The following is a 27,687-nucleotide window of genomic DNA, read 5'->3' as shown; positions in this document are numbered from 1 at the left end:
AGCATCCAGAATGATGGCTGGAAAGCTACAGAACTCAATCCATCTATACTGTATATTAAATGAATGAATGATTCAGTTTAAACCTCCTTAATAGAGTGTGATTTCCAAGGTTATAAAGATCTATAAACAAGGTTTTATTTACTCCCCTTTCATCTAAAATACTTAAATGTAAGTTTGCATTTTTAATCTTATATATATATTAATGTATTTCTTCCTCACTTTAACTATCATGCTTTTTATTAATATAAACTATCAATCTTTTCATTAATATAATAAAAAATAACTTCAGACATTTATCACATACCTATATACAGATGACACTTGTTTATTTGGATTATTAAATTTAATCTTCATATTTCCCCTACAGCATAGGTTCTGGTTCAAAAAGTCTTAAACTCAATGGGAGTATAAGCATCAGAAGACCATAAGCATGTGTATTTGTGTATTTTGTCTGTCTATAATATCAAGAGCCACGTATGCTCTCTTTTGCTGCATAACATTAAAAGAACAATCTTGCAGGGTTTTTTTCCTGACAAATTTGCATACAATAATCCATTTCTATTGATGGCAAAATCATTTTTGGCTTAGGCCCACAACACTCTCCTATCAATCACTAAATGCTTTTGGCATTTCTTTCAAAATATAACTAGAGTCTTATCACTTCTCACCTCTACAGTTACAGCCCTAAATCTCATAACCCATTGGCAAGGCTGGTATTATTTTCCATACTTTAGAGATAAATACATTGAAGCTTCACAAGTTTAGGTAACTTCATTTCATTTATTCACTAAGCAGTTGGGAGAATAAAACAGACATTCTAGTGTTGAGGAAGGCCAACAATAACTAGTAACATAATCAGTTATTACATTGGAAAGCAATAGGTGCTATAGAAAGAAAAAACTGGACCAAAGAAAGGGAGATTTGGATATGGTAGGAAGGTGAGGTTTTCCAATAGATTAGGCCGGTGCAGACAGGTCCATTGATGCGACAATAGGAGAGAGACGCTTGAAAAAGATAGAGTAAGCCAAGCAGCTATCTGGAGAAAAGTATCCCAGGCAGAGGGAAAAGCTAACACAAAAACCCTAAAAGGGAAGTGTGCCTGTCTGGCATATTTTAGGAACAGCATGGAAGCTGATATTTCTGAAGTAGAGACAGCAAGAGGGAGGTTAGTAGGACATGAGATCACAGAAGTGACATCGGCTGTTAAAAGTGCTGTGAGTGAAGCAAGAGCCATGGTAGAGTTTAAAGCACAGTAATGACAAGATCTGACTTGCAGCTTAAAAGGACCACTCTGGCTGCTGTGTTAATAAATGGTAGGAGACAATTGAAACATGCAGAAGGGTTAGTGCAAAACTATAGATACAGGCAAGAGAGGATGGTAAGTTAGAATTCAATTCACAATTGAGTGTTGAAAAAAGGATACCTCTGGATATACAAAGAAGACAAAACCAAGGAAATTACTTATGAATTGGATGTGGACGTATGAAGGAAAGAGAGGAGTAAAGCATCAGGCCAATGTCTTGTGCCCGTGCAATTGGAAAGATGGAGTTGCTATCAGTTGATCTGAGGGAGGCTGGTGGTAAACAAGTTTGAAAAGAAGATCAGTGGTTTAGTTTTGGGCAATTTTAGTCTGCATTTCTGGACTTCAAAATCCCCCAGTGTCTCTCTCAATCACTGCCTCCTCCCTCCCTTGAAAGGAGTCCACCTAGGTGACCTTTTCCTTTTTTGTGTGTATGTATGTATATACACACACATGCACAGACATATATGTGTGTGTGTGCATTCACACATGAATATATGCACATATATATATTTTCTATGTATAATTAATGTGTGTGTATATATATAAAAATTCTAACACAATTGATTCACTCATAGTAATGAACACGTAGACTTTTAATTGAGGACTATTAGGAATAATGCCACTGTAAATATTCTGACCATGCCTCTTTGTTCATACATATGTGAATTTCTTTTGCGTATATATAGCTGGGAGTAGACCTGTTAAATCATCTGATCAAGTTACAGATTTCTTCATCTTGGTACAGAGTGTCAAATTATTTTGTATGGTGACTGTATAAATTCATACTCTCATTATACCCTGCCTCTCCGTTAGCATTGTAGTCTTTTTAAATTTTTGTCATTTTAATTATGTCTAATTATACAGATATAAATTTAGATATAAATGTAGTCTAGATATAAATTTAATTTAATACAAAGACATAAAGGTATAAAAATTACATTCAAGTCATGTGACTGGATAAAATACCGTAGGAAATTAAAATGAGAAGAAGCCCTGTGTTCTGCAACATTAAGAGATCTAGAAGAAGAGGAAGAATCAGCAAAGTCACTTGATTTATTAGTGGGAGAACTGAATTTCCATGCATGCCTGTCCCTCTTAAAAGTCCCTGCTGTTTCAAACATGCCAAGCTGTCTCAGAATTACACTCAAAAAATACATAAATAAGCTAAGAGTGGCAGACCACTTGTATTCTTGTCATAGCAAAGTATTTTAGGTAAAAATGTTTTCAATTTGCTTTTCTGTGATGAAGTGGAAGGCAAATTTTTTTAAGGGCAGAAAAAATATAAAAGGCTTTTGTGGGGTGGCTCTAAAGAAAGTGTGAAAGCTGGTATTAGATCGTTTAAGTTCATTCAGTATGACAACGCAAGTAGAAAAGAGTAAGTAGCTAGCTAAACAAAAAGTAGACAAAATAGGAAGGAAAACTTTTTAATCCTAGAGAGTAAAGTTGTTTTCTGTATGTTTATTTGCTTTTTCTTTTGTTATTGTTTTGCTTGTTTTCTAAAAATGGCAACAACTTTGCCTATGAAATAGGTTTAGCCTTCTTGATTTTAGAGCTTCCTGACATCAGGGAGAAGTGATGCTTTGATTAGAATCTAGTCCTATTGGAGATTCTATTGTCTTCTCTTCTTAGGATTTCCTCTTATCAAAATTAAAATTAAATCTTATGCAGAATGACTTTTACCCTCCCGGGAAACATATGTAGAAACTTGTGGCTAATTCTGAATTCATTGTTTCAACTACAATCTACCTCAGTTTTTCTTAGTGTTGACCAAGAAACAATTGTTCTTTGTTATGTTAGTAAACATTTTGAACTTAGAACCAGGGGGGTAAACAATGTTCTGCAGTCTTATTTGCTGAGATCTTCTCATAACATTTTATAAAATATTCTTCTGCCCACTCCAACCCTCAGGAAACCTTCCTGCCACCCCACCCCCCACCCCAAGAGTAGTCCACAGTTCTGATGTGCAGTGGGAAAAGGTTTGGGAAATAAAACATGAGTTACTTTCATTGATTCATATGTATTTAACTGTCAGCTATCATAATCTTTGGCTTTCAAGGAATGTGTACACTGCTTCTGATTCCATCTGTTGGTGCATGCTCAGTTCTTTTTAGTTCAGCGTTTATTTATTTATTTATTATTTTTCTTTTTGGAGACAAAGTCTTGCTCTGTTGTCCAGCCTGGGACTACAGGAGTGCACCACCAAACCCGGCTAATTTTTGTATTTTTGGTAGAGACGGGGTTACACCATGTTGGCCGGGCTGGTCTCAGGCTTCTGGCCTCAAGTGATCCGCCAACCTCGGCCTCCCAAAGTGCTGGGATTACAGGTGTGAGCCACCGTGCCCGGCCCTTAACTCAGCATTTATATTTTACTTGTTTGTGACTATCTGCCATGTTTTGATGGATGAACTTCCTGTGGTCTATTTGTGTTTCTGAACATCTTAAACACTGGGTGGGCTTATTCGCCTTCAAATCCGTTGTCACCAAAGACTGTTAACGCTGGCCTGAGTCTAGGTTGTTCCCAAGCCACACCTTTACCCTATACTCACATACCTGCCTCTTCTCTCTTGGTGCCAGTTTCTTTCTCTATTATTCATGGCTCTATTGTGAACTTTTAGGATATTGCTTAGTTTTATTTTAATACATATGCTTGGTGTCTTACTCTCTGAATTTCCTCAAAGATGAAAGAAGGGTATTATGTTTATAAATATTTTTGAAGCTTTACTCCCATAAGTATCATGGGAAAAGGAAGACAATATAAAATCTATTTCCTACTCTTTATGAATTTGCTATTAAAACAGGAAAATTAAATATAAAGAGATAACAAATTAAATACAAATTCAAAATTTAAATAACATCTAAGACCACAAGCCAGATGCTCAAGGAACCTGAATAATTGTAAATAGTTATTGGAAGGGATAATAATCAGAAAGAATTTTAAGTGTTATAAAGAAGAGAGAAGATATTAGACTGGAGTAGACAGGGAAGATATTAAAGAGCAAGAAGTACTTGTGCAGAATCTGAAAGGAGAGATCAAATTGAACAAATTGAGGCAAAGAGGAGAGAGCTTATTTTAAAATAACTTTGTAAAGAATACAAGAAAAAAGTCCTAAGAATTTGGGTAACAAAAAGCAAAATAGTTTGTCTAGAAGACAGATGACAGTGATAGAAGGACATATCTGGGTCTATTTCAATTCTAAAACGATGGTGTTGGAATAAAGTAAGATATCTTAGTTGTTAGAGGAGGAGAAGAATCAAAACGGTATTTCAGGACAAACTGACAGTGGTATGAAGATCAGGTAAGAGTGAGATAAGAGGATTTAAAAGATGATAGAAGAAATCCCACTACTGGGTATTTATCTAAAGAAAAGGGAGTCAGTATATCAAAAGGATACTTACACCCCCAAGTTTATTGCACTACTATGCCCAATAACTGAGATACGGAATACACCTGAATGCCCATCAACAGATAAATGGATAAAGGAAATGTCATATACATACACATGGAATGCTATTCAGACATGAAAAAAGAATGAAATCCTGTCATTTGCCGCAACATGGATGAACTTGGAAGACATTACGTTAAGTAAACTAAATCAGGCATAGATAAATATCAAAAGTTCTCACTTGTAAGTGAAATCTAAAGAAGTTGATATCATAGAAGTAGAACTGTGGTCATTAGAGACTGGGAAGAGAGAGGGAGGGTAGGATGGGGAGAGTTTGGTTAACAGATGCAAAATCACAGTTAGATGGGAGGAATGAGTTCTGGTGTTTCACAGCGCTGTATAATGAATGTGGTTGGCTATAATTTATTGTGTATTTTCCAAAAGTTAGAGAGGATTTTAATGCTCACAGCACAAAGAAGTAATAAATGTTTGAGGTGATAGATATCCTAACTACCATTATTTGATCATTACACATTGTACACACCTATCAAAATAACACATAAATACATATGACTATTACTTGTCAACTAAAAATGAAAGAGGAAAATAAAAGACGCTGAGGTGTTCCAGAATTCTGTTACTCAGAATTTGCCCATATAAAATCCCTAATGTTTTTCCACTGATTTCAGTCCTAAGATAATGATGTTGGAATAAAGTAAGATATATTTCTAAACAGTAAATAAATAAATAAATAAATAAATAAAATAGGCAAGAACCAATTAGCTAAGGTTTTTATAATTTCAAATAAAAGATGTGTCCTTTTTGCTACTAAATAAAGAGCCTGATTTCTTCAATTAAACAAAAATCTGTATCCATGTAGCTTATTATTAGCTTTTCCTGCAACCATTAAATATGACTCTTTCCCTTTAAATGTTCAGTGTTGCTAATATGGACAATGGAAGACATGTCGTATTACTCAAATTTTATTAAAACAATACACATATTGGAAAAATTAATTTCAGTCTCGATTCAGGCAGAGGTATGCTCTGTTAAAAGCCATAGCCCCTCTCATCAGGCCCTTTGTGGGCTACTGTAGCAGGCAATTGTCCTCCAATCCTTTCTCTAACAGGCAGTGCACTCTGTGTGTGTCTGTGTGTGTGTGTGTGTGTGCATGCGCGCACGCGTGTGTGTGTGTTTGTGTGTGGTATGGGTCAATTAGGACGAATAAAGGGATTGTTTACTAAGGTAACAAGTAAACCACTGTTATTACTGTCACTGAAATTACCACTCAAGAGACCAAAGCAGAAACTAATCAATATAAGGATCTAGAGAGCAAGAACAGGAATAGAGCAGGTGCATATACAATGGCAGTTTTACAATATTCAACACAAATTGTATTTTCCTAGGACCTGTCTGAAAGATGTGTCACTACTCTTCCCTATATTACAGAGGTAAACTGCCTTAGGTGGAGGCATGGAAAGAAGGAGGAAGGAAAGAAAAAAAAAAAAAGGGGGAGGGAGGAAGGGAGGAAGACAGGAAGGGAGGAAGGGAGGGAGAGAGGGAGGGAACGAGTGGTTTTAATGAAGGTGTAATATTGGGCACTATGATCTATAGTTTTTATTTAATATTTTCCAATGTCACCTACCCAGCAATTCTCTGAGGATATTTTAATTAAAGCCTTTAATGAGGAAAACGGGGACTCAGCAAGCTTAAGTGACCTGTGCAACGTCAAGTGCTATTAAGGGTAAATAATTAAAAACAAAGCTATCCATTTATGTTATAAACATTGTCCCACAGTTTGTGCCAGGCTATGTCATTAATATTCTGAGTATGAACTGTTTTCATAGTTATTATTGTCATCCCCATTTTACAGATGAGAAAAGACAAATATGGATTTCCTAGGTTACCCAAACCCCCAGTTCACATCATTATGTCATCACTTCTGTGGTAGGCCTTCATTCTACAGATCAAAGGTTGATCAAAAGAATGCATGATGAGGAGCACAGTGCACAATGGTTAAGGACCTCAGCTCTGGCAGTGACTGAATTCTGTGTAGTCACCTCAGGCTCTGGGTTCCTGAGTGAATTACTCACCGTCTTCAAGCTTTACTATTCTCATCTATTAACTAGGGATATTAACCACATCCACACTGCTGGGTTTACTGAGATTTAATAAATTAAAATATTTAGTGCATTTTGAAAAGGATCAGGTATATGCAAAACTAAGAAATGTTCACTTTTATTTTGCCATTCATTGCAGGAAGAAATTGAAAGAATAATAATTTGGACGAAACAAGAAACATTCCTCTTTTGTGAATGCACACAGATGTGTGAACACAAAAACGCTTTATTGCTCATTTTAAAGCATATTAAGAGGAACTGTGAACTGGTAAAGTGTCTAAGGACTTCTGATTCATTCAATAAGTAACTACCCAAACATTGACTTTCACATATCCAAGAAATCTTCTGATAAAGGACTTCCGTCATCCACCACCACAACAACTTCTCTAACTATAATAGTTAAAAATCTTTATTCGGTGTTCCATTGTTAAGACCACAAATTATCTACACTATCTCATTTCAGTTCAATTAAAGATTTTTTCCTGGGACTGCAAATCTAGTTTTCTCTCTGATTTCCTTTTCAATGCAACATCTCCAGGCAGGCCCCATCCCCCACTGCCCCTTCAGCTTTACATCCTTCACGCATACTTTGATGAGAATCAGGTTTCTATCTGCCCAATACACTTGGCAGTGGCAGGATGCTGAAGTGCTTGGAGTGTATGGGGACTAGAACTATCAATATTCTCATGCTGACGTTGTGGTGCTAGCTGAAGTAGAATTATAGTAGGCAGAAAGGACAGAAATGATGGTCTGGCAGAGTGACTAGCAATGGCACTTAACTGGTCCCTGCTGAGCAACGAGAAGGACGGATGGCACTGTTTGGTCAGGGTCACCAGAAAACTGGTATTTATGAGCAAAGCCCAAGTGATTGAGTTGATATCATTGATGGGCTTTGCAAACAGCCAGAGTCATTGATAAGAGTGCACCTTGCAGGTGTGTGAGCAGTACAGAGGACCACCGTCTGTCAGTGTGTACAGTTGCAATCCCACCACACTGCAAACACACATACACACAGAAATAATCAGTCATAGACAGCAGCTTGATCTCCAGTGAGATTTTATGCTGGTTTATGGGAGGCGACATGGCCTATTGGAAAAATTCATGCTCCAGAAAGGAGACTCTAGTCCCAATGCTACAGATGAACAGCTGAACATTGTATGGTAGGTCATTCTAACTTCCTAAGCCATAGTTCTCATTGCTTCCAAAATACCTCCCATACATCTCTATCATTGCCTCACAAGTCAGTTTATACATCTTGTTTGTTACCCTGGTGGACAGAGCAGAGGCTGTGTCTAACTCTTGGTCATATCTGTGGGCTTTTCACAGGTCTAGGTGCATGTGCGTGCATGCATGGTTGTGCGAGCGCACACACACACACACACACACACACACAAACACTTTTTTGTCAATTTCTATTAATTATTCCCAAATGTATATGTTTAAAGAAAATATGCTTCCCTAAGTAAATCAGCACCTAATTTCAAAAATCTGTGTGGTTTATTCAGCACCCTGTTTACTTTCTTTGTTAGCATGATCCCAGGTTTCAATAAATTTCTATAATTACTGGGTTACTTGGTTTTCTCAAGTTGAAAGGAATTGTCACCTTCTCTCTATGTGGTTGAGGCCCCCAGGGGTCTCTGAATAGACAAGAATAAACCAGTCTTTGGTATCTCCACGCTAAAATGTTTAGTCAGAGCTCCTCATGCCACCCACTACCCCATCTAATAAGGGTAGCACTCTCCTTTGTTTGTGTAGAAAATTAAAAATATTAAAATATTTTCATATAGATGATTTTGTGTGGTGTTTAAAATACATGTATGAAAATGCAGCTGAAGTTAGAACTCAGGTTCACAGCATCACGTCTTCAAAAAATAAAAACTTTCAGGTGAGAAAATAAAAATAATGTAAACATCGAACTTAGACATCCATATGTAGGCACATTAGGTTCATCATTTAATATCTATGTGCCTCGGGCCATATTACGTGTGTGTGTGTGTGTGTTTGTGTGTGTGTGTACCTCAGTTTTCTCATTTATAAAATGCAGACAGTAATGCTTTCCTCACAAGATGAAGGCAGGGCAAGGGGTATAGGAAGGCAGGGGAATGTGACAGACCATCAGCCATCAGAACACCAAAGTAAATGCGTGAACGTAAGGAGCCTAGCAACATGTGGGCTCATTGAGGGACCATTACATGCTCGTTCATCTCCAGTCATAGATGGGGCAGACATATCATACAGTACTCATATAGAGCTGTAGTAACTCTCTTTCTTCAATTTAAAATCTACAGAGCACATATAATCTTGGAGATGTTGTCAATCACAGCCTTTTATCGCTTGAATTCTGTTTTCAATCATCACTTGAGTGAGTAGATACCAATTTACTCTTTTGCTGAGCCTTATTTAGACCTCTTGTCCAGTGCTTCCTGACAGTATTGCAGTGAGTGATGGTCTGCAGTATAACTGAGGTGGTAACAATTAAGGGTGAGAACAGAAGGCACTGGAATCTTAACATCTTTTTACTTTGCCCTTGTTTATTTTTTTTCTTTTGCCTTGCAGTGCACAGGGTTAGGATAACGCATGGCCATGATGTGACAATTGTTCAGCTTTGTCAGATTCAAAGTTCTGTTAATGAAGTACAACACAGAGGCTCTGGGACATGAATTATGCACTTGGTTGATTGCCTTGATTTAATTTATCAGATAAAGGCTCAACTTCCTACCTGCTTTCCTAATTCACTGAGGTGGAAGGAATTGGTTGTGTGTTGCTTTCTGCTTACCTCAGAAATATTGTTACTGCTTTCTCTTTATAAAATCCTGGTACATGGCTCACGCCTATAACCCCAGCACTTTGGGAGGCCGAGGCAGGCGGATCACGAGGTCAGGAGATCGAGACTATCCTGGCTAACACGGTGAAACCCCGTCTCTACTAAAAAATACAAAAACTTAGCTGGGCACCGTGGCGGGCGCCTGTAGTCCCAGCTACTCAGGAGGCTGAGGCAGGAGAATGGCACGAACCCGGGAGGCGGAGCTTGCAGTGAGCCGAGATCCAGCCACTGCACTCCAGCCTGGGCCACAGAGCCAGACTTGGCCTCAAAATAAATAAATAAATAAATAAAATAAAATAAAACAAAATAAAATCCTGGTACATGAAACTGAATTTACAGAGGCAACAAATTGCAAATGGCCGTGGGAGAGAATATGTTTGTTTATTTTACAAACGAGTTTTTTCTTTACAAAGAATTCACAATAGAAACATTTTAATAAATTCTGAGTTCAGTAATCCTTTTGGTGTTTTCAGTTTATTTGTTTTGGTCAACTTTTTCACAGTTAACTAAGGCATCTATTGAGCAAATCTCAAAAGATATTTTTTCAACTACCCCTTAAGGACACTACATTATCAAGATCCTGCCATTAAAAATTGTAAGCCTTCACATCCCTTTGTGCCCCTGTATACACTGTTTATGTTCAATTCTCTTCCTCGTATCTCCCTATACTTTTCCTCTTCTGCATCAAAAAAATTCTCCTCATCCTTTAAGACACAATTTAAATATCATCTATGCTGTCATATCTTCTCAACTTTCACATCTCTTATAGCCATCCCTTATCCTGAGTTTCCAAAGCTCTTACATTAGAAGCCTAATATAAACTTATTGTTTTGTATTACACGTTACAGCAAAGTTTCCACCATGAGATGGTGCACCCCCAGAGGTCAGGAACCACCTGAAATCACAGTTATGAATAACACCCCCTCCCTTCTCAATGACTTGCATAATGTTTTCGTACATATTTCACACTTGAAGATGTATGTTAAGACAACATTTCACCAAATAATTCCAAGATGTGTCCTAGGGACCAGAGAAGGACATTCAGTTCTCATCTGACATTGGGAACCTTTCTCTAATTTTCCCACACAACTTGATAGAAGAACAGCTTAGATTTAGAAAGCCTGAGTTCATGTCCAGTCCTTACTTTCTGACTTTCCCACTTCCGTTACTCTTAGACAAAATCTTTTGATATTTCTGTGCTCAGATACCTCTCCTACTTGCTTTCTTATTTTATGATCAAATAAGATCATACTACAGAATAGGTAAAATGTTATTTTTACCCCAATTTTATGCAATAATATCTTATTTTGCAAAATATGATCATTATGAATCTTAAATTCTTTAAATCTGAAAACGTGATTATTATCGTAAGTGTATGCCTATATACACATATCTCCTGTACTCCATAAATACATATACATATACCTACTAGGAAATCATAAAAATAAAAAAAGCAATAAAATACATATCTACTAACTTAGCATAAATCCCAAATGCAGGCATTTTCCAAAATACCTGGAAAATAAGATATTATTATTATTGAATAAAATCTATTGAATAATTTGATTCTGAACTTGGAGAACCAGATATGAAGCCAATGAAGGCAATATTTCATCATGCTCTGACACTGAGGAACAGTCTTGCTGTTTCAAACCACAGTGGCAAAGGTCAATATTTAAAACTCGTAAGGATTGTTTAGACTCCATAAAACTTTAAAACTGTGACCATGAGATAATTTTTATTTTTTTTTACTTTTTTGAGGGTAGGTGAGTGGATGGGCAGTGGAACAAAATGAGAAGGATAAAAGAACATACTGAACTTTATTGGATAATTGGTCTTTTTTTGCTGTTTTCTTTTGTTTTTAGTTGTAATCACCATACATATAAGTTTCTATTTTACTGTCATTTATTGTTATTTCACTGAATGTGTGTATATTTATATGTGTGTTGTTTCTTAAGTAGTTTTCTTATCATGAATCTTAACTTCATTATTTTTTAAATAAACTTTATTGTGTATATTTAAAGTATACAATATGATGTTGTGAGATAAGTATAGACAGTAAAGTATTTACTCTAGGAAAACAAATTAGCATATCCATCATTTCACACAGCTACATTTTATAGGGGGTGGTAGTAAGAGCAGCTAAAATCTACTAATTTATGCAGCACTATTAACAATAATCAAGATTTGGAAGCAACCTAAGTGTCCATCAACAGAAGAATGAATAAAAGAAACATGGTACATATACACAATGGAATACTATTCAGCTATAAAAAATAATGAGATCCAGTCATTTGCAACGGCATGCATGGAAATGGAGATCATTATGTTAAGTGAAATAAGCCAGACACAGAAGGACAAACTTTGCATGTTCTCATTCATTTGTGGAAGTTAAAAATTACAACAATTTAGTTCATGGAGGTAATAGAATGATGGCTACCAGAGGCTGGAAAGGGTAGTAGGAGGAGGGAGTGGAGATGGTTAATGGGTACAAAATTGTGGTTAGATGGAATGAATAAGATATAACATTTGATAGCACAACAGGGTTATTATTGTCACCAATAAATTATTGTGCATTTTAAAGTAACAAAAAAAAGCATAATGAAAGATTTATAACACAGAGAAATGATGAATGCTTGAAGTGATGGATACCCCATACCCTGATGTGATTATTACACACTGTATGCCTGTATCCAAATATCTCATGTACTCCATAAATATATATATATATATATAAAATATATACACCTACCATGTACAAACAAAAATAAAAAAATAAAATCTACTAATTAGCATAAATTCCAAATAAAATATTATTACCTATAGTCCTCATCCTATACATTAGATCTCTATACTTGTTCCTCCTAAACGTCTGCTACTTTGTATACGTATCTGTTACTTTGTATAGTGCAGTTTTGATTCAGCTCACTCTGTGTGAAAATTGGGGAGTGATGGAAAAGCAGCTTCAGTGGTGTCAGAAGGACTGGATTCTGGATCTGACTCTGCCACTGCTGTATAAATGACCTTTGCAGGTCTCTTCGACTCTCAGTGCCTCAGTTTGGCCATGGTCCATATAATTCTTGTGTATCCCTGTTTTCTCTGCAGTTAGTAACGCTCTTGGACAATATTACATATAATTTTAATTATAAAAATATAAATATAAATTATATATTTATACAGAAGTGTTATGCATAGTGTCCAATTAGGTTAAAGATTAAAGAGGCATAGATGTATAAATCAAAGTGATAGCCTACACGGTTAAGATCTCTTCTAAATATAACATTCGAGACCTAGGAAATGCATTACCAATGGATCTGTTTTCTTCTTAATAGTGAGTGATGCAACTCTGTGTTCTTCTCAGAGCATTAAACATAACGTAGTAGAGTTAGATAAAACATCGCCGAACTCTAAATTATTATCCCCATGACCAGGCACAAGTCATTTTTCTGACTTCTGTTTTTCTCATCTGTGAAATAGAAATACCGACTCTGACTGTGGTTAGGACTGAGTATAAGCATGAAATACATGTAACCCATGCCTGCCATGCAATGGGGGCTTCATAAATGTCTATGTCTTTCATTTTTCCTCTCTATAGTAACTAGCATAGGACTGTGCATAATACGTGCTCAGTAAACTTTATTGATTACTTGTGGTTTAAAATTCCTCACATAAAGTGCATTCATTACCTGACATATTTTCAATCTTGTGGCAATTCCTATTTCAGTAAAGTTGCAAATTCTTTAAAAGTTTATATTAAAAAAATATTTTGGTAAAACCTGGATAAAAACATTTCTCAGGCCAGGCACAATGGCTCATGCCTATAACCCCAGCACTCTGGGGGGCTGAAGTAGCAGCATTGCTTGAGGCCAGAAGTTTGAGACCAGCCTGGGCAACAGAGTGAGAACCCATCTCTACAAAAAGAAAAAAGAATAAATATTAATACACATAGAAAATCTCCAAGATTTTAAAAATTATAGTCACCGTAAATTGAGTTTTTAATCCATGTTTAAGGCTGACTTGGACTTGACTCTCAGAATTGGAAACAGAAAGCAGCTTGATGTACCTTCTTTAGTTTCTTCAGAAGAGCAGATCTCTTCTGCAAATGTCTTCACACAACCCATGGTAATGGGGTTATACAATCCCTTCATATACCTCTGTTGATCTAAGTCTTCAATATGAAAAGTAGCTTTTAAAACATATTTTAAAGCCATGATCATGCAACTGCACCCCAGCCTAGGCTTAAATGAAATAAAATAAACAATGTATATTTTTAGTTCATTTGAAAGCAAATATTTTAACCTTCAATAGAAGGTTAATATTGAGAATCAGTGCTTGAGTGTTTATATTCTGATGTAATAACATCAGATAAGTCACAGAGGAAAAGTCCAAGGACCGGATGATTTTATCACTGTGATTTCAAACATTTAGTCATAAGGACAGCATTTTTCAGGTGTGAAACTGTAGTATGAGAAATATTCTCTGGTGTAGTAGCCAAGGTTGCCATTTATATATAATCAGTACAACGGAACTGTTTACACCCTTTATCCTTAACTTTCTCTGAGAATGAGCCTGTCATTCCTGTCTTTTCATTTCACTGGAAAAGTTTTGTTCAAGTACTTAATTATGAATTGAATTCTATTGTACAAAGCAAAGATGAGAGCAAGACAGGCCACTCTGTAGGCCATGTGTCACATTGAAAATCCATAGTCATTGGAACAGTAACGATGATCAGTCAGCACAAATAATACTTGGGAGAGATCAAAATAGAAGACAAAACATCACCACTATAATATCAGCAATATCACAAGAAAAGTACGTTGCTGAAGGATGTTCCTGTCCAAAAACTCTTTCTCCAAGTTTCATTACCATGGAATAAAATGAAGTAGGCTAAAAACCAGTCACTCTGTCCCCACATCCCCCAAGCTCCTGGTGAAAAAGCAAATACCTAACCAGCAGACAGAAGCAATACGGAGGCACATTATTGCGACTATTTCAGCATCTCCCTGACCTCAAAAGCTTCTGGTGGCATTTAATGTGAATTGACCTTTTGCTGGTTTTTTTTTTTTTTTTTGATCTGTTTTTCTCTCTTCTTCAGTATTTTATTCTCACATTGCTTATTTCTTTCTTCCTCACTGTATCCGACTGGATTCTTAAAAAGTATAACTTCATTTTATATAGATCATGTTGTCTGTATCCTTCCTCCATCCCTTCCTCTTTCCTTCAATCCTCCTCTATTTTGATTCCTTCCTTCTCAAATCATTACATTTAGAGGAGAAAGCTGTGTAAAAATTCCTCATTTATACACAATTGCAAAGCTTTTCTTTCACAGTTTTGCCTCCCCAGGAGAGAGGAATAATTTTTTTCACTCTGATTTGAATTTTGCTACTGACCACATTCAGATGTACCTAGTTCTTTTATCTTTTATGAGAATTCTCTTTTGTAGGGGAGAAGAGGTAGGGGTGCTGAATTTTATGTTTCTTGCTATCTTTAACTTTGCTGTCCACTAAAGTCATAATCTCCTTCCTCTTCCTTCACTGTTCAGTTTTCTTATCCCTTGTGGACCCATCCACCAAAGTTGTCAGCTTTTTGGTTTCTTCTGCCAAAAATCTTGTCTTCAACTTTTAATTTTTTTGTCAACACTAAAACTACTGAATTGTCCATACTAACTATAATATTTCTTCTGCCTTTTAGCATTCCCAAAGATATATTCCCAGTGGAGATATTTCATATTTATATAAAAAGCCATATTTATTTATTTTCTAGTCACAGCCATAGCTCCGAGCTATCTAACATTTGATCAGCCTGAAAAACTACTATGTATCTATTTTTTAATTTTTTTTTATATTTGGCCTTTTAGGCTCCTCGAGAATCCCAACAACTGACACTTCTTTATGTACCAAAACAAATTTATTATTCTTCATCTCTATTATCACCTCATCTTTCTCCTTTAATTGACCATGAAGTTTAGTTTGCTCACCCTGCACAGGACTCACAATGGATATCATTCCATAAATCACTGCCACTTCCAAAAACCAACTTTCTTTCTGATATTCAAAGCCCACACACACTATGTCAGACTATAGATGAGGAAAAAGAACCTCCTAATGAAAGAAACAAACACAACAATCAACACTGATCATCCTGAGTATATGTCTGTGTTTGTAACTGTTTAATTGCATTTTCATAGCACTTCTTTCTTTATTTGAAGATTTTTGAGAATAGGAGCACATTTTTCTCATGCCATGACAATTTCATACATATTTTTATTATTAAAAAAGACCTATACACCAAAAGCAAATATCACCCAGCATGAAATCAAAGAAAACAATTATCCTCTTAAAGTTCTGTGGATCATCACTGGCTATCTGCATTCTCCTGACTCATCAGCATAGGTTTAACAGTCCTGACAATTTGGAGCATCCTGCCAGATGCTCAACTGCCACAGTTCACCTCTAACAGCATCAGCAATATCATTCTTGTTTCACTCTATAGAGTTGTCTCTATAGAGGCCCCTCCTTCCCCAGCATTTGGTGTGAAAACTTACCGCTTTTACCAACTCCCCCTGCTCCCAGCATTACCACCTTGTACTCTCTGGACCCGCCTGATGCGCTGCCCGGGGAGCAGCTGGCTTCATTTTCTACCTCCATCTTACCCGAGGGACTGGAGGAAAAAAAGAAGGAGAAAGTCACCCGTGTCAGGTGCTTGCTCGAATATTAAGCAACTCTAAAACTGTGTCAAAGCAAAGGTTTTAGTACGAGGTAAGAACCATCAGCGTCGGGCTGGCTGCTGGTCCTCCGCTCGAGCGGGTCTCATAGCAACCACTTCAATTGCTTCCAATAAAAATCTGGCTTTTGCATCCCCCACCCTTCCTTCCGATCCTTCACTCTTTCACGTCTCCTACAATCTCTCTCTCTCTCTCTCTCTCTCTCTCTCTCTCTCTCTAATTTTTATTTCCTCCCTCATCTGATTCTTTCTGCATTTCCCTTCCTCGCTGTCTCCTTTCTCTTTCCTGCCTACCTCCTGCACAGTCACAGCTGTTAGTGGCACACACACATTCGACCCCTTTTCAGACTGGGCTGCTAGAATGGAGTGAATCTGAGACCTCACAGGAGTTGCTATGTCTCACAGGATGACTTCTGTAGGTACAAATTCAAAGATACTATTTTCTTTTAAGGATTTCTTCTGCTTATAGTCTTGCATTTTATCACTCTTCTATTGCAGTTTTCATTATGGGAAAATGGAAAAGCAAAACAAAAACAAAACAGAACAGTAACTCAGGGCTCATCAGGATGGATCTTCAGTGATATTGAAATAAAGCCGGCTAACAGGAATTGTTCAGCTCACTAGACAGTTGCAGGTTTAACATAGGGAGGTAATTGAATTAGATCATTGTCATGTTTGGACAAGGCTCATGCTTGTTTACATTACATTAAGTTATTAGAAACAACCTAAATCACAAGGACTTTATCAAGCATGAAAGAGATAATTGATAAATATTTTTACTGACAACTATACTAGCATAAAAGATTGTAGAAGAATTTTTTAAATGTCTAAATTATTATTCCCTGTTTGAATTCTTACAAAGCTTTTGCGGTCTTTGTTTTTCTCTAAAGAACTTCTAAACTACAGAGGGTTTAGAATGTTTTCAATAATTCCTAATTATCATAATAAGATCCTGTCTTTCAATCAACATGATGATGTCCAACATGTTTATTGTCTATTTTCTAAAGCTTGAATCCTTACTAGATGCAGACAAGTGTTTGGTGTGCATAGGCTTGTCTTTCTATCTAGATTTTACGCTCCCCTAGGAAAGGAACTGTATTTAATCTATTTCTTGTGATTCTATAGTGTGTGCACTGAGTAGGCACTCGATATATACTTGCTGGTTTGTGGAAAGGCTTCAAATTGTTATAGCCAAGAGCACAGGCTCTTGAGCCAGATTGCCTGTGTTCAAATCTGGGCTTAGCCACTTACCAGCTATATGACCTTGGGAAAATTCCTTCACCTCTCTGTGTCTCAATTTCTTTATCACTGAATAGTTAATTAAAACTCTACTTTATTAACTCATTACGTCAGTTAATATTTATATAGTGTTTAAAACTGTGTCTGACAGGTGATAAGTACCACACAGGTATATGATATGAAGATTATGTTATTATTTTGAATCTGTGCTGCTGTTAGTCTACTGTTTATAAACACTCGCCCAAGAAGAGAAGATTATCTTTTCATGTGTTTATTGGCCATCTGTATATCTTCTTTGCCAAAGTATCTGTTCAAGTCTTTTGCTTATTTTTATACCAAGGTGTTTATTTCCTTATTGCATTTTGAGAATTATTTATATATTCTGGATATAAGTCCTTTATCATATAAATATTCTGCAAATATTTTCCTCTAGCATGTGGTTTTTCTTAACAGTATCTTTCAAAGATCAGCAATTTTCAACTTTTAATGAGTCCAATTTGTAAACTCTTTCTTTTACCGATCATCCATCAGGTTTTAAATGAAACTTTGTCCAATTATTTTATTCCCACTTTTTCTATATTTTTTACTCTTTGATTGTGAATTCACTCAATGTCATAGGTCTTATTTATCATCTTTCTATAGGTAACTGCCAAATTTGTCATTCTGGACCCAATTTTTTCTTTGAGCTGCAGAATTTATTCTAACTGTTTCTTGGTTGTCTCCATCAAACCCTGATTATACCTTAACCTCAGTATGTCCAGTGGTACAGCACCCTCATCCTCACTAAACAAAGTCAACAGTGTTCTCTACCTTTGTAGGGAGCATTACCACCCTCCAGGTCCTCGCTTTAGATTTACCTCTTCTAGTATTTGATCTCCTTAACTGAAGCAGCTCTTTAACTTTTTCTCCCTGAATCCAAGTTCTCTGCCCTTTGTTCCTTTTCACGGCCCTCAGTTCATCCTATACATTGACATCAGAGAAATCCACATAAAGTGTCAACTTGACAAACCCTGTTGTAAACATATTCATATATCAAATGCCTAAAAATGCAACCCAGTAACTCAGGATGGCACATGGAGACACAAAGCCTTTGTTCCAGTCTCCTGTTCCAATGCAGCCCTCACCCTCCCTACAATAGAGTCAGTCAAAGGACGCTACCCGCCTTTCTTCCAACAAAACTATGATTTCCGTGATTGAGTTTCATAAAGAACTGGGACTATAATTATCCTGTAATTATTTAATTGAAACTTTATTCCTCAATGAAGTGGTATATGTAAACAATAGCATTTAGCTTCAAGGTCTGGGATTTTTTGTTCGTTTGTTTCTAGTTGTGTTGCTGAAATTCTTGTGACCTTGAGCAAATCATGTGCCTCTCTAGCTATTCCACCATCTGTTACTCTGTTTTCCACATCAGCCATTCTGATTTGGTGAGAAAGCACAGAAATTGTCATGCCGGCTGTGTCCTTGGTTCTGTTCTTTACTTACCATATTATTTTAATGTTGATTAAGGGAAAAGAATGCATGGAAATGTCCCTTCATGATAAGTAGGTGAGTGCCTTTCCAAATAATAGACACTGTGAGATGTGAAAAGGACATATAGGTAGTGAATTGGCTTACTTCGCAATTGTTAATGTATCTGCCCGTATTCCTCCTATAAAAAGTAGTAGGTTTTTTCTTTTTCTCATATTTACATGGAAAAAAAAACATGAAGTACAGGGAAACTTTCCTAGATATAAAGCCCCCTTTCTTTATCTCTTCTTTGAAATTCAAAGGCACTCCGCCCTAGATCCTTCTCCTGAAGTACTAAGGGCCAGAAAAACTTCTGATTGATAATGCAGAATTTTGAAGCATTCTGGTGCTAATGTTTTTCAGTTTTATTCAGTGACTTTTGTGAGTTTGCATTTCTCCTCCCTTGCCTTGACTAGTACACCCAAAAGTCTGTGTTGTGTGTTTTTGTGTGTTTGTGTCTGTGTTTGTGTGTGGTGGTATATCTCCTAGTTGTATAAATGATGATTGAATAGAGTCCTTAAGTAACCGAAATCATTTCCTAACAGATGATTTTGCACTTGAAAACATTATTAAATGATCAGAGTTTGCATTCAGTTCCTCTACCCTTCCCTGGAAGTTGCCATTCTTTTTGGATGGCATATCATTTCCTTTGAGTGCTGGTCTCCATTAAATTAAGATGCAGATGTTCAGTGTTCATTCAGAGCCACTCAACTCCCTAAGCAGGCCCAAGCCCGCTCCACCTTGCCTCTGTGTGCTACTGCTGCTCACCATTCCAGTCTTTCTCAGAGGACAAAAGGGGAAGCTAATTTAACAAGCAATTCCCTCAAAAGCAATGTATTTGCTTTTATTTATATTGATACAGTTCTAAACTCCCTTAAAAACTGCCAAGGCATCCAGTCACTCTGATAGGAATATAGGGGAGAAGTTTGGAGTTTTGAGAGTTATTTTCTCACCTTTCTGGTTATTGGTAGGTAATTTTTCATGCCATTGTATGCAAAGCCACCTTTCTTTTCATTCTAATTTATTGTATGTTTTACAATGACTTATTTACATTGCAGTCCACCTTACTAAGATGTTAAGACCTCGTCTGCATTCAACGTTAACTCTCTAGGATGTTTCAGTGCCAACAAACACAAGTTCAACAAAATGAGTTTTAAAGACCTAATTAGCTTTTATTTGTAATTCATGAACCAGGCGTCATCCAGTCCACAAAATAGACAAAAGGTCCAGTGGGCATGGCAGTCTAGTCACTTTCTGTAAAGCAGGTTGACCAAACACAAGAAAACAGAGTAGAGCAAAAGCACATTAAATAATATCAAGTTCTTCAGGTTACTATTACCAGATAAAGCAGAGGGGATTTTCTTACCATGCTGGGTCAGGTTAACTGAACCCCTTTTGATTGGTTGATGTGAATCTCCTGCTTTGTTTTTTTTGTTTGTTTTGTTTTTAAATTGGCAGCTTGAAGATTTGATTATCAACTTTCTCCTGGTTTCTTGGAAGGTCAGATCTTACAAAGCTGTTTAGCTTAGGTTTTGGTATGGTAACGTGAAAGTTTAGCATAAGTGACTCCATTTTGCATTGGACTGCTGGGGCCAAGTGTAGGGCCTCAGTCCAGATCAATGGGCTGTCATAAATTTTATTCAACAGCACAGTGACTGGCATATGCTAGATGACTAACACATTTTTGTTAAATGAAGGAATTTATTGTACCAACTGAGTGACCATATATTGCTGCTGTTAATTAAATTAACCTTTCAAAGTGTGTAATTTACTATGAATACTCTAATAAAAAGACAAATCAACTTAGTTGATAATCTCTGAATAAATGAATGTTTGGCATGCATATTCTCACCATGAAGTGTAAGACTATTGTACAAACTGGAAATATCAAAGCCAAAGCATGAAGAAGAAAGAGCTGATTTTGTAAATAAAGAGCAGAGCACAGACTTCTTTGCCACACACTGACCTACTCACATTCAGTAAAACTCAAAGTCAGTGTGAATACTTCGGTTTGCGGAACTTTTACCCCGAAGGCTTACTTTAGAAAAAAGGAACTTACATGTAATCTAAGTAACTTGCGTATATTTATTCAACATGTATTCATTTATTAAACGTAGATTAATTTGCTCACTGTCAAATTCATTCATTCCACAACTGTGTTCAGCCTTTCAGAAAAACAAAGGAAAACACAATATAGTTCATGAGTTCAAAATTATTATAGCCTGGTGTGGGAAAAAAGGCAGCTGTCCACTAGGCCTTGGAATAAGCCAGTATATGGCAAGTCATTGAATAGATAAATGGGCAGAGTATGGCAGGTTGGTGGCAGAAGGGGAGACTGACTCCAAGTAGGAAGACAAAGTGAGGTGTCAACAAAGAGGACTGCCTTGGGCTAGGACTTAAAGTAAATATCCGAAGTAGGAGATTACAAAAGCAAGAATGTTCAAAGTTTAGAAAATAAAATGTATTTGGTAAATTATAAGTTGAAAACATAACTGATGCAAAAGAACATAGGAACATATTCCAAAACTGGATTATAGATGAATCACAGAGAGTTAAATTATAGCATATAGAGCTTGGATTTTGTTGTTTCTATGTTTGTTTTTTACCTCTTTTCTTTAAGCAAAGCACAAAACCAACTGTGAAGTAGAACAGCGAATAACACAGGTTTCTGATTAGAGAAAAATCAAGGTCTGGCTCGAGTTTACTTTTTATCCATTAAACCTTTTTGACTTTCTCAAATAGCAGTGAGTTGGAACTCAGCTAAATTTCTATAATATTTATTATTGTTTAGTCACTAGTTTGACACTTAGCATTCCGTCATTTTCTAAATTACAACCTATTTGAAAGGAGCCCCTGTTCCATTTTACTGTATATTTTTTATGGTCTTAGGTCCAGGCCCTGATGTAAATGATAAATAAAAAATTGTTCAGACTTTTTTTATCAATATACTTCATAGTAATATCTGATATGGATACTACTGATTATAATTTTTTCATCTTCAGTCAGTCAAAGTTGACTTTTACAATGTAAATGAAATAATATTAGGCTAAGGCTACAGTGAAACATAGACAAGCTAAAGATGTGAATATTTAAACCCTATAAAAACAAAATTACTTTATAGTGGTAAATTTCAGAGAAATATCCTGCAAATTTCCATCTGCATTTTATTGCTCAGAGATTTCAATCATTTTTTACTTTCCTCTGTTTATGACAATTATAATTAATGTCTGCATTAATGACTGAGGTCATGTAAGATTCTGCAATATAATGTCCAAGATAGGTTTAATTTTATTCAGCATAATTTTGATATAATCTGTTTGTTATAGTTTCATCTTGTAGTAAATGCCATCAGTTATCAATTTGAGTTGTTAAATATTAGAATGTATTATTGTGTTCAAAGTCTGGATAAGGAGTTACTATAGCTACCTCAGTGCACAAAATGGCTAAATATGTAACCAAGTTTTTAATATTGTGTTTGAATAATTTTATATTCCACTGCAAATACTACCACAGAGCCCTGCTATTAACATTAAAATAATTGTTTTCTAGTTTAAGAGTTAAGACAATATTACATTTTTACCAATGTTATTTGTGAGACTGCTTTAATTTCTACTGAGAGATAAGAAATTAAAATTAGAGGATGTCTTAGATACATTTAGTATAGCCTTTCATCTGAGAAAATACCCCATAATCAATAATTATTGATCTATGCTTTGAATACTGAGTATAAGAAATTCACTACATTATAAAATTGCCCAGTGTGATCTCCTATGATAGTGAAAAACCTCAGATTTTAGATTAAAGGAAGCCTCATTATGGACTGACCTCTCTTACCAATTTACTAACAGTATTATAATGAACAAATATTTTCATCTCTCAGAGCTTTATTGTCTTTACCTTCAAAACAGAAACCTAACATAGGGAGTTTTTGTGAAATTCAAATGAGATGATGTAAACTCAGTGTCTGGGAACACCATCCACAGCAAACAATTAGATATTAGAAAGTTCACATGAAGCACTCTCTAGACTAAAAATACAAAATTAGCTGGGTGTAGTCTAATCCCAGTAACTCAGAAGGCTGAGGCATGAGAAGTCCTTGAACCTGGGAGGAGGAGTTTTCAGTGAGCCCATCTTGCACTTCAGCCTGGGCAAAAAGAACAAAACTCCATTAAAAAAAAAGAAAAAAGGAAGGAAGGAAGGAAGGAAGGAAGGAAGGAAGGAAGGAAGGAAGGAAGGAAGGAGAGAGGAAAGAAAGAGAGAGAAAGAGAAAAGAAAGAGAGAGAAAGTTCACTCATTTGTCAAGTACCTTTCAAGTAAGAGAGAAATGGAGCTGGGGGTCTTGGTTATTCCTGTCCCATGAAATTTGGAAACTGTGTTGAGTCTGGGACAAGTCAGTGTGGGAAACGCACAATCTTTTCCAGAAGCATGGAGGAAAGGACAGGTAATGCTCAACATTATTATGTCTAGTAGGTGCTAAGTACAGAAGGGTGGCAGAAGAGAAATCTCGAAAGACAGCTTAGAAGTAAACTATGATAGTTTTTTGTTTGTTTTTGTTTTCGATTCTGAGAATTTTGGAATTACACACCAGGTGATGTGAAGCCAAAGATGGCTTTTAAGCAGAAATGTAATATGAATAGGTTGGTGTTTTACAAAACTTACAAAGCTCTCTCTAGAGGTAATGTGAAGAGGGGATTACAATGAGGAGAAGCTAGGCAGCAATAGAATGTCTGGGTGGTTCTTTTGGTTCTGTGCAGAAAAAAGATCATAATCTGAACTAGGTTAATTAGGTCCATGGCTGAGGAACTGTGAAGGTAAATGTGACCCATGTCACATGACTGGAGAAAAATTGGCAGGTGGTGGTAATGCCTGGGACACACGGACTAAGAAAGGAACAGGAATCAAAGACAGCTGAGGTTTTCTGTTTAGATTACTGGTTACCATAGACAGGTAATAGTATCACTTCCAAGGTATCTCAAGGTACAGAATTGGCTGAAGTAGACAGGGAGATGTCCAACAATCCAATTTTGTTTGTATTAAGATTGATGTGCATGGCTGGGCATGGTGGCTCATGCCTGAATCCCAGCACTTTCGGAGGCGGAGGCAGGCAGATCATTTGAGGTGAGGAGTTCCAGACCAGCCTGGCCAACATGACAAAATCCTGTCTTTACTAAAAGTGAACAAAGTAGCCAGTAGCCAGGTGTGTGATGCACGCCTGTAATTCCAGCTACTCTGGAGGCTAAGGTATGAGAATCACTTGAACCCAGGAGGCAGAGATTGCAGTGAGCTGAAATCATGCCACTGCACTTCAGGCTAAGTGACCCAGCAAGACCATCTCAAAAAAAAAAAAAAAAAGAAAGAAAGAAAGAAAGAAAGAAAGAAAGAAAGAAAGAAAGATAAATAAATAAATAAAAATAAATAAAATTGATATGCTTTTGGAATATCTCATTAAATGTATAAAGAAAGCAGTTTCAAACCATGGATTTGCAGTTCAGAAGAGAGGTTGAGACTTATGGATAAGAGATCTTCAGTTTATTCGTGGTAAATGAAAACACAAAAAGAGATGAGATTATCTATGGAGTGCTTGGTCTAGAAAGAGGAGAGATCTAAACATGCCTTTATGAATGGAGAGATTAACTAAAATTGACCAAGGTAATATTTTCTGTGTTCTCTCTTCAAGGTGCTTTGCTAAGAAATTTTTTGTGCTTTTTTTTTTTTTTTTTTTTTTTTGAGACAGGGTCTCATTGTGTTACCCAGGCTGAAGTACAGTGCATGATCATGGCTCACTGTAGTCTCAAACTCCTGAACTCAAGTGACTCTCATGCCTCAGCTTCCTGAGTAGCTGGGTCTACAGGCATGCTCCACCACACCCAGCTAATTAAAAAAAAAAAAAATTGTTGTAGAGCTGGGGTTTTTCTATGTTGCCCAGGCTGGTTTAGAACTCCTGGCTCAAATGATTCTCTTGCATTGGCATCTCAAAGTGCTGAGATTATGCATGAGCCACTGCACCCAACCTTGCATTTTTTTTTTTCATTTGTATCTATGCAATGATCCTTTAAGGCTTACATCCATATTATTGAAAGGATAAAGAAGAAACATACAGAGATTTAGGAAAGCCGTGAGGAGAATAGAATGCAAACAAAAAGAGCCTTGAAGAAACAAGTGTTGGTCAATACCATCAAGTGCTTCAGATTGGTCGTGTAAAAATAGCAGTGACAGTATGTCATTCCATTTGAAAAGTAAGAGCTCATTAGTGAAAACAGAAATCCTAGCAGAAAAGTAAGAGGGGAAATCAGATAGCAAGAAATAATGAAATGAGTGGAGTCCAGGGGTTTAGTACTGAGATATATGCTTTTAATTTGAAAAGTTGATGGTGACAGAAAAGAGTATGATAAGATCATATCCTTGTCAAGGTTATGACTTGAAATGGTTACAGAATCAATGGAAAATCATTTTAAAGATATGATTGGAACAATATTTATAAAAACAATTGATGTTATTCTAATTACACATATTTAAAATAGCTTGTCAAAGACTCTACAACTAGGGAGCAGAAAATGCCAAGATTTCGCCTTAATTTTTACAATGAATATTTGACAATCACATGTCTTTTAAATGTATATGCATTTCTTGCCTATTCCTGTGAGTTTTTTTAAACTATATTTTACCCTCCAGTCTGTGATAGATCTTAACTTTTGTGTTAGTTTTATTGTTTGGTGTTTTGCTTTCAGCTAAAACTCTTTTTATAACCTATTGTAAACTTTCCTTCACTTAGATTCAGGCAATCATTCTTGTCTTATTATCTTTTGTGACTGTAAATAATTTGCTTTGTTTATTTTGTTACCTTGATGATATTTATAGATCATGTCATAGAGACCCTACCTTGGAGACCTCTCTTTTGTAGACTGTATAAATTTCATCCCTTATACCTCAACTCATATGTCTTATTCTCTAATCTTGGGATATATTTTGTTGACCTTTTGATTTGTCCTTTTTCTCAACTCACCTCTACAGCTTGTCAGTATTGCCTAGAGAAATTGGGGTGGAAAGCTAATGGTTTAAAATGCTACCTAGCAAAGAGTTCAGATATACTTCCCAACATTCTAACCAGAATACTCATGAAGATGGAGAAAATAGAAAAGCAAATTCACTGAGGAGAAAGCCAAGAAAGAAGTAAGGCTAACTGGAGAAAAAAATAATCACTGACATTTCTGTTCTTGACTTGGTGAAATCTACCAAGTCTGCTGTCCCAAATACCCAAAGAGAGACACATGAAACTCATGCACTCTCTGCACTCTCCCCTGATTTACAGATGAGCGTCTGCACCAAATATATAACTGGGCATGGATTATTCCACTGTCCAAGTGCTGATTTTTGAGATTTTTCAGGAGCCTACTTTCCCATCATATTTTTTTAAGCCTATCCATAATTGTAACACGGTGTCACATACATAAGAAGAGTGTGGATAGTTATATTTTGCACTCTGGAGGTTAGTCTTAATAGAACAAGAGAAATGAATAACCTAAGGAAAACAGCGTTCTATATATTGTAAATTATCTAAGCACTCCTCTTCAGGGAGCTAAGAGTGGGGACCAGGCAGCATGGGGAAACTGATACTCAGACAGATTCACGCAGGTGCAAATAAGCAACCAGAAAAGAAGCTTCTGAAAAATGTTGTGGCACAAGAAAAAGAATGTTATCATAGTGACAAAGAGGAACAACAGACCTCTGAAAAATCTTACAATTCTATGATTTTTGCTCCAAAAATATTTACATAAAATATTTACAAGTTCTTAATAGTATATAAGAGTATGGCCTCTACAGAAAAGTAAAAACTGTTTTAAAACAGAATTTTTATAGAAAAGTAGAACGTGATATAAAGAAAAGGCTCACAGATGAAAGTACAATAGTGGGAGAAGGAAGATACAGCGTAACACTCATAAGTAATACTTGTTATTTATTTTAGTGTCTGGATTGGTATATATGATTCTCAATAAATATCAACTTTTATATTTAATAAAAGACTTAAAATAGGGTGTACTATTGGAAAATGCAAAGAAACCTCTGTTGCACTAATGGAGTTTAAACTCTAATTGAAAATGGGAAGATATATTTGACAACGTTGAAAATTAAACCAGTGGTGTGCAGCAAAAACTTAAAAACATTTCCCAGGATGCAGAGGAAAAAGGCAAGTTGGTAACAGTGACGAGAAAAATGATAGAGCTGAAGGACATTGCACTTTCACCCAAATCATAAATGATGATTGTTCCCTCCATTCCTCTTAGAGAAGAGGAGAATGAGCACAACAGACATAGTGCCAGATTTGACACGAAGCACCAGCTAAAATCACCAAGTGAGAGGCATGTTGCTGCAAGAGTAGGTATAAGGCAAGCAGGATGTAGATTTTTTTTTCTTCTCCACCTAACTGCTATGTTTGTTCCTTAGGGAATAAATATAAGGAAAATCATCTTGGAAAGAAATCAAAACAGAGCTAAAAGGGACTACAAAGACACCAATAATGTGAACACAAACGAATACTAGCAAAAATAAGGAAACCAAAATCAGACACTGGGGGCTCAGCCCAGGAGA

The 27,687-nt window shown here is 36.2% G+C and overlaps 1 protein-coding gene across 1 annotated transcript in view; it reads right to left on the bottom strand.

Annotated features, from left to right (window-relative positions):
- RIT2 (Ras like without CAAX 2) overlaps nucleotides 1–16,287 on the bottom strand; it is a 384,044-nt gene extending 367,757 nt beyond the window's left edge. Inside the window, 1 exon segment of the mRNA NM_001257707.1 lies at nucleotides 16,175–16,287. Within this exon segment, the coding sequence (NP_001244636.1) occupies nucleotides 16,175–16,277 (103 nt within the window). The 5' untranslated portion in view covers nucleotides 16,278–16,287.
- Between the last annotated feature and the right edge of the window lie 11,400 nt (nucleotides 16,288–27,687).

This window comes from Macaca mulatta, chromosome 18, assembly GCF_049350105.2.
Source record: "Macaca mulatta isolate MMU2019108-1 chromosome 18, T2T-MMU8v2.0, whole genome shotgun sequence".
NCBI classification, from domain to species: Eukaryota; Metazoa; Chordata; class Mammalia; order Primates; family Cercopithecidae; genus Macaca; species Macaca mulatta.
Note: the sequence above shows the minus strand (reverse complement) of the source record. Positions and strands in the feature narration are given on the sequence as shown.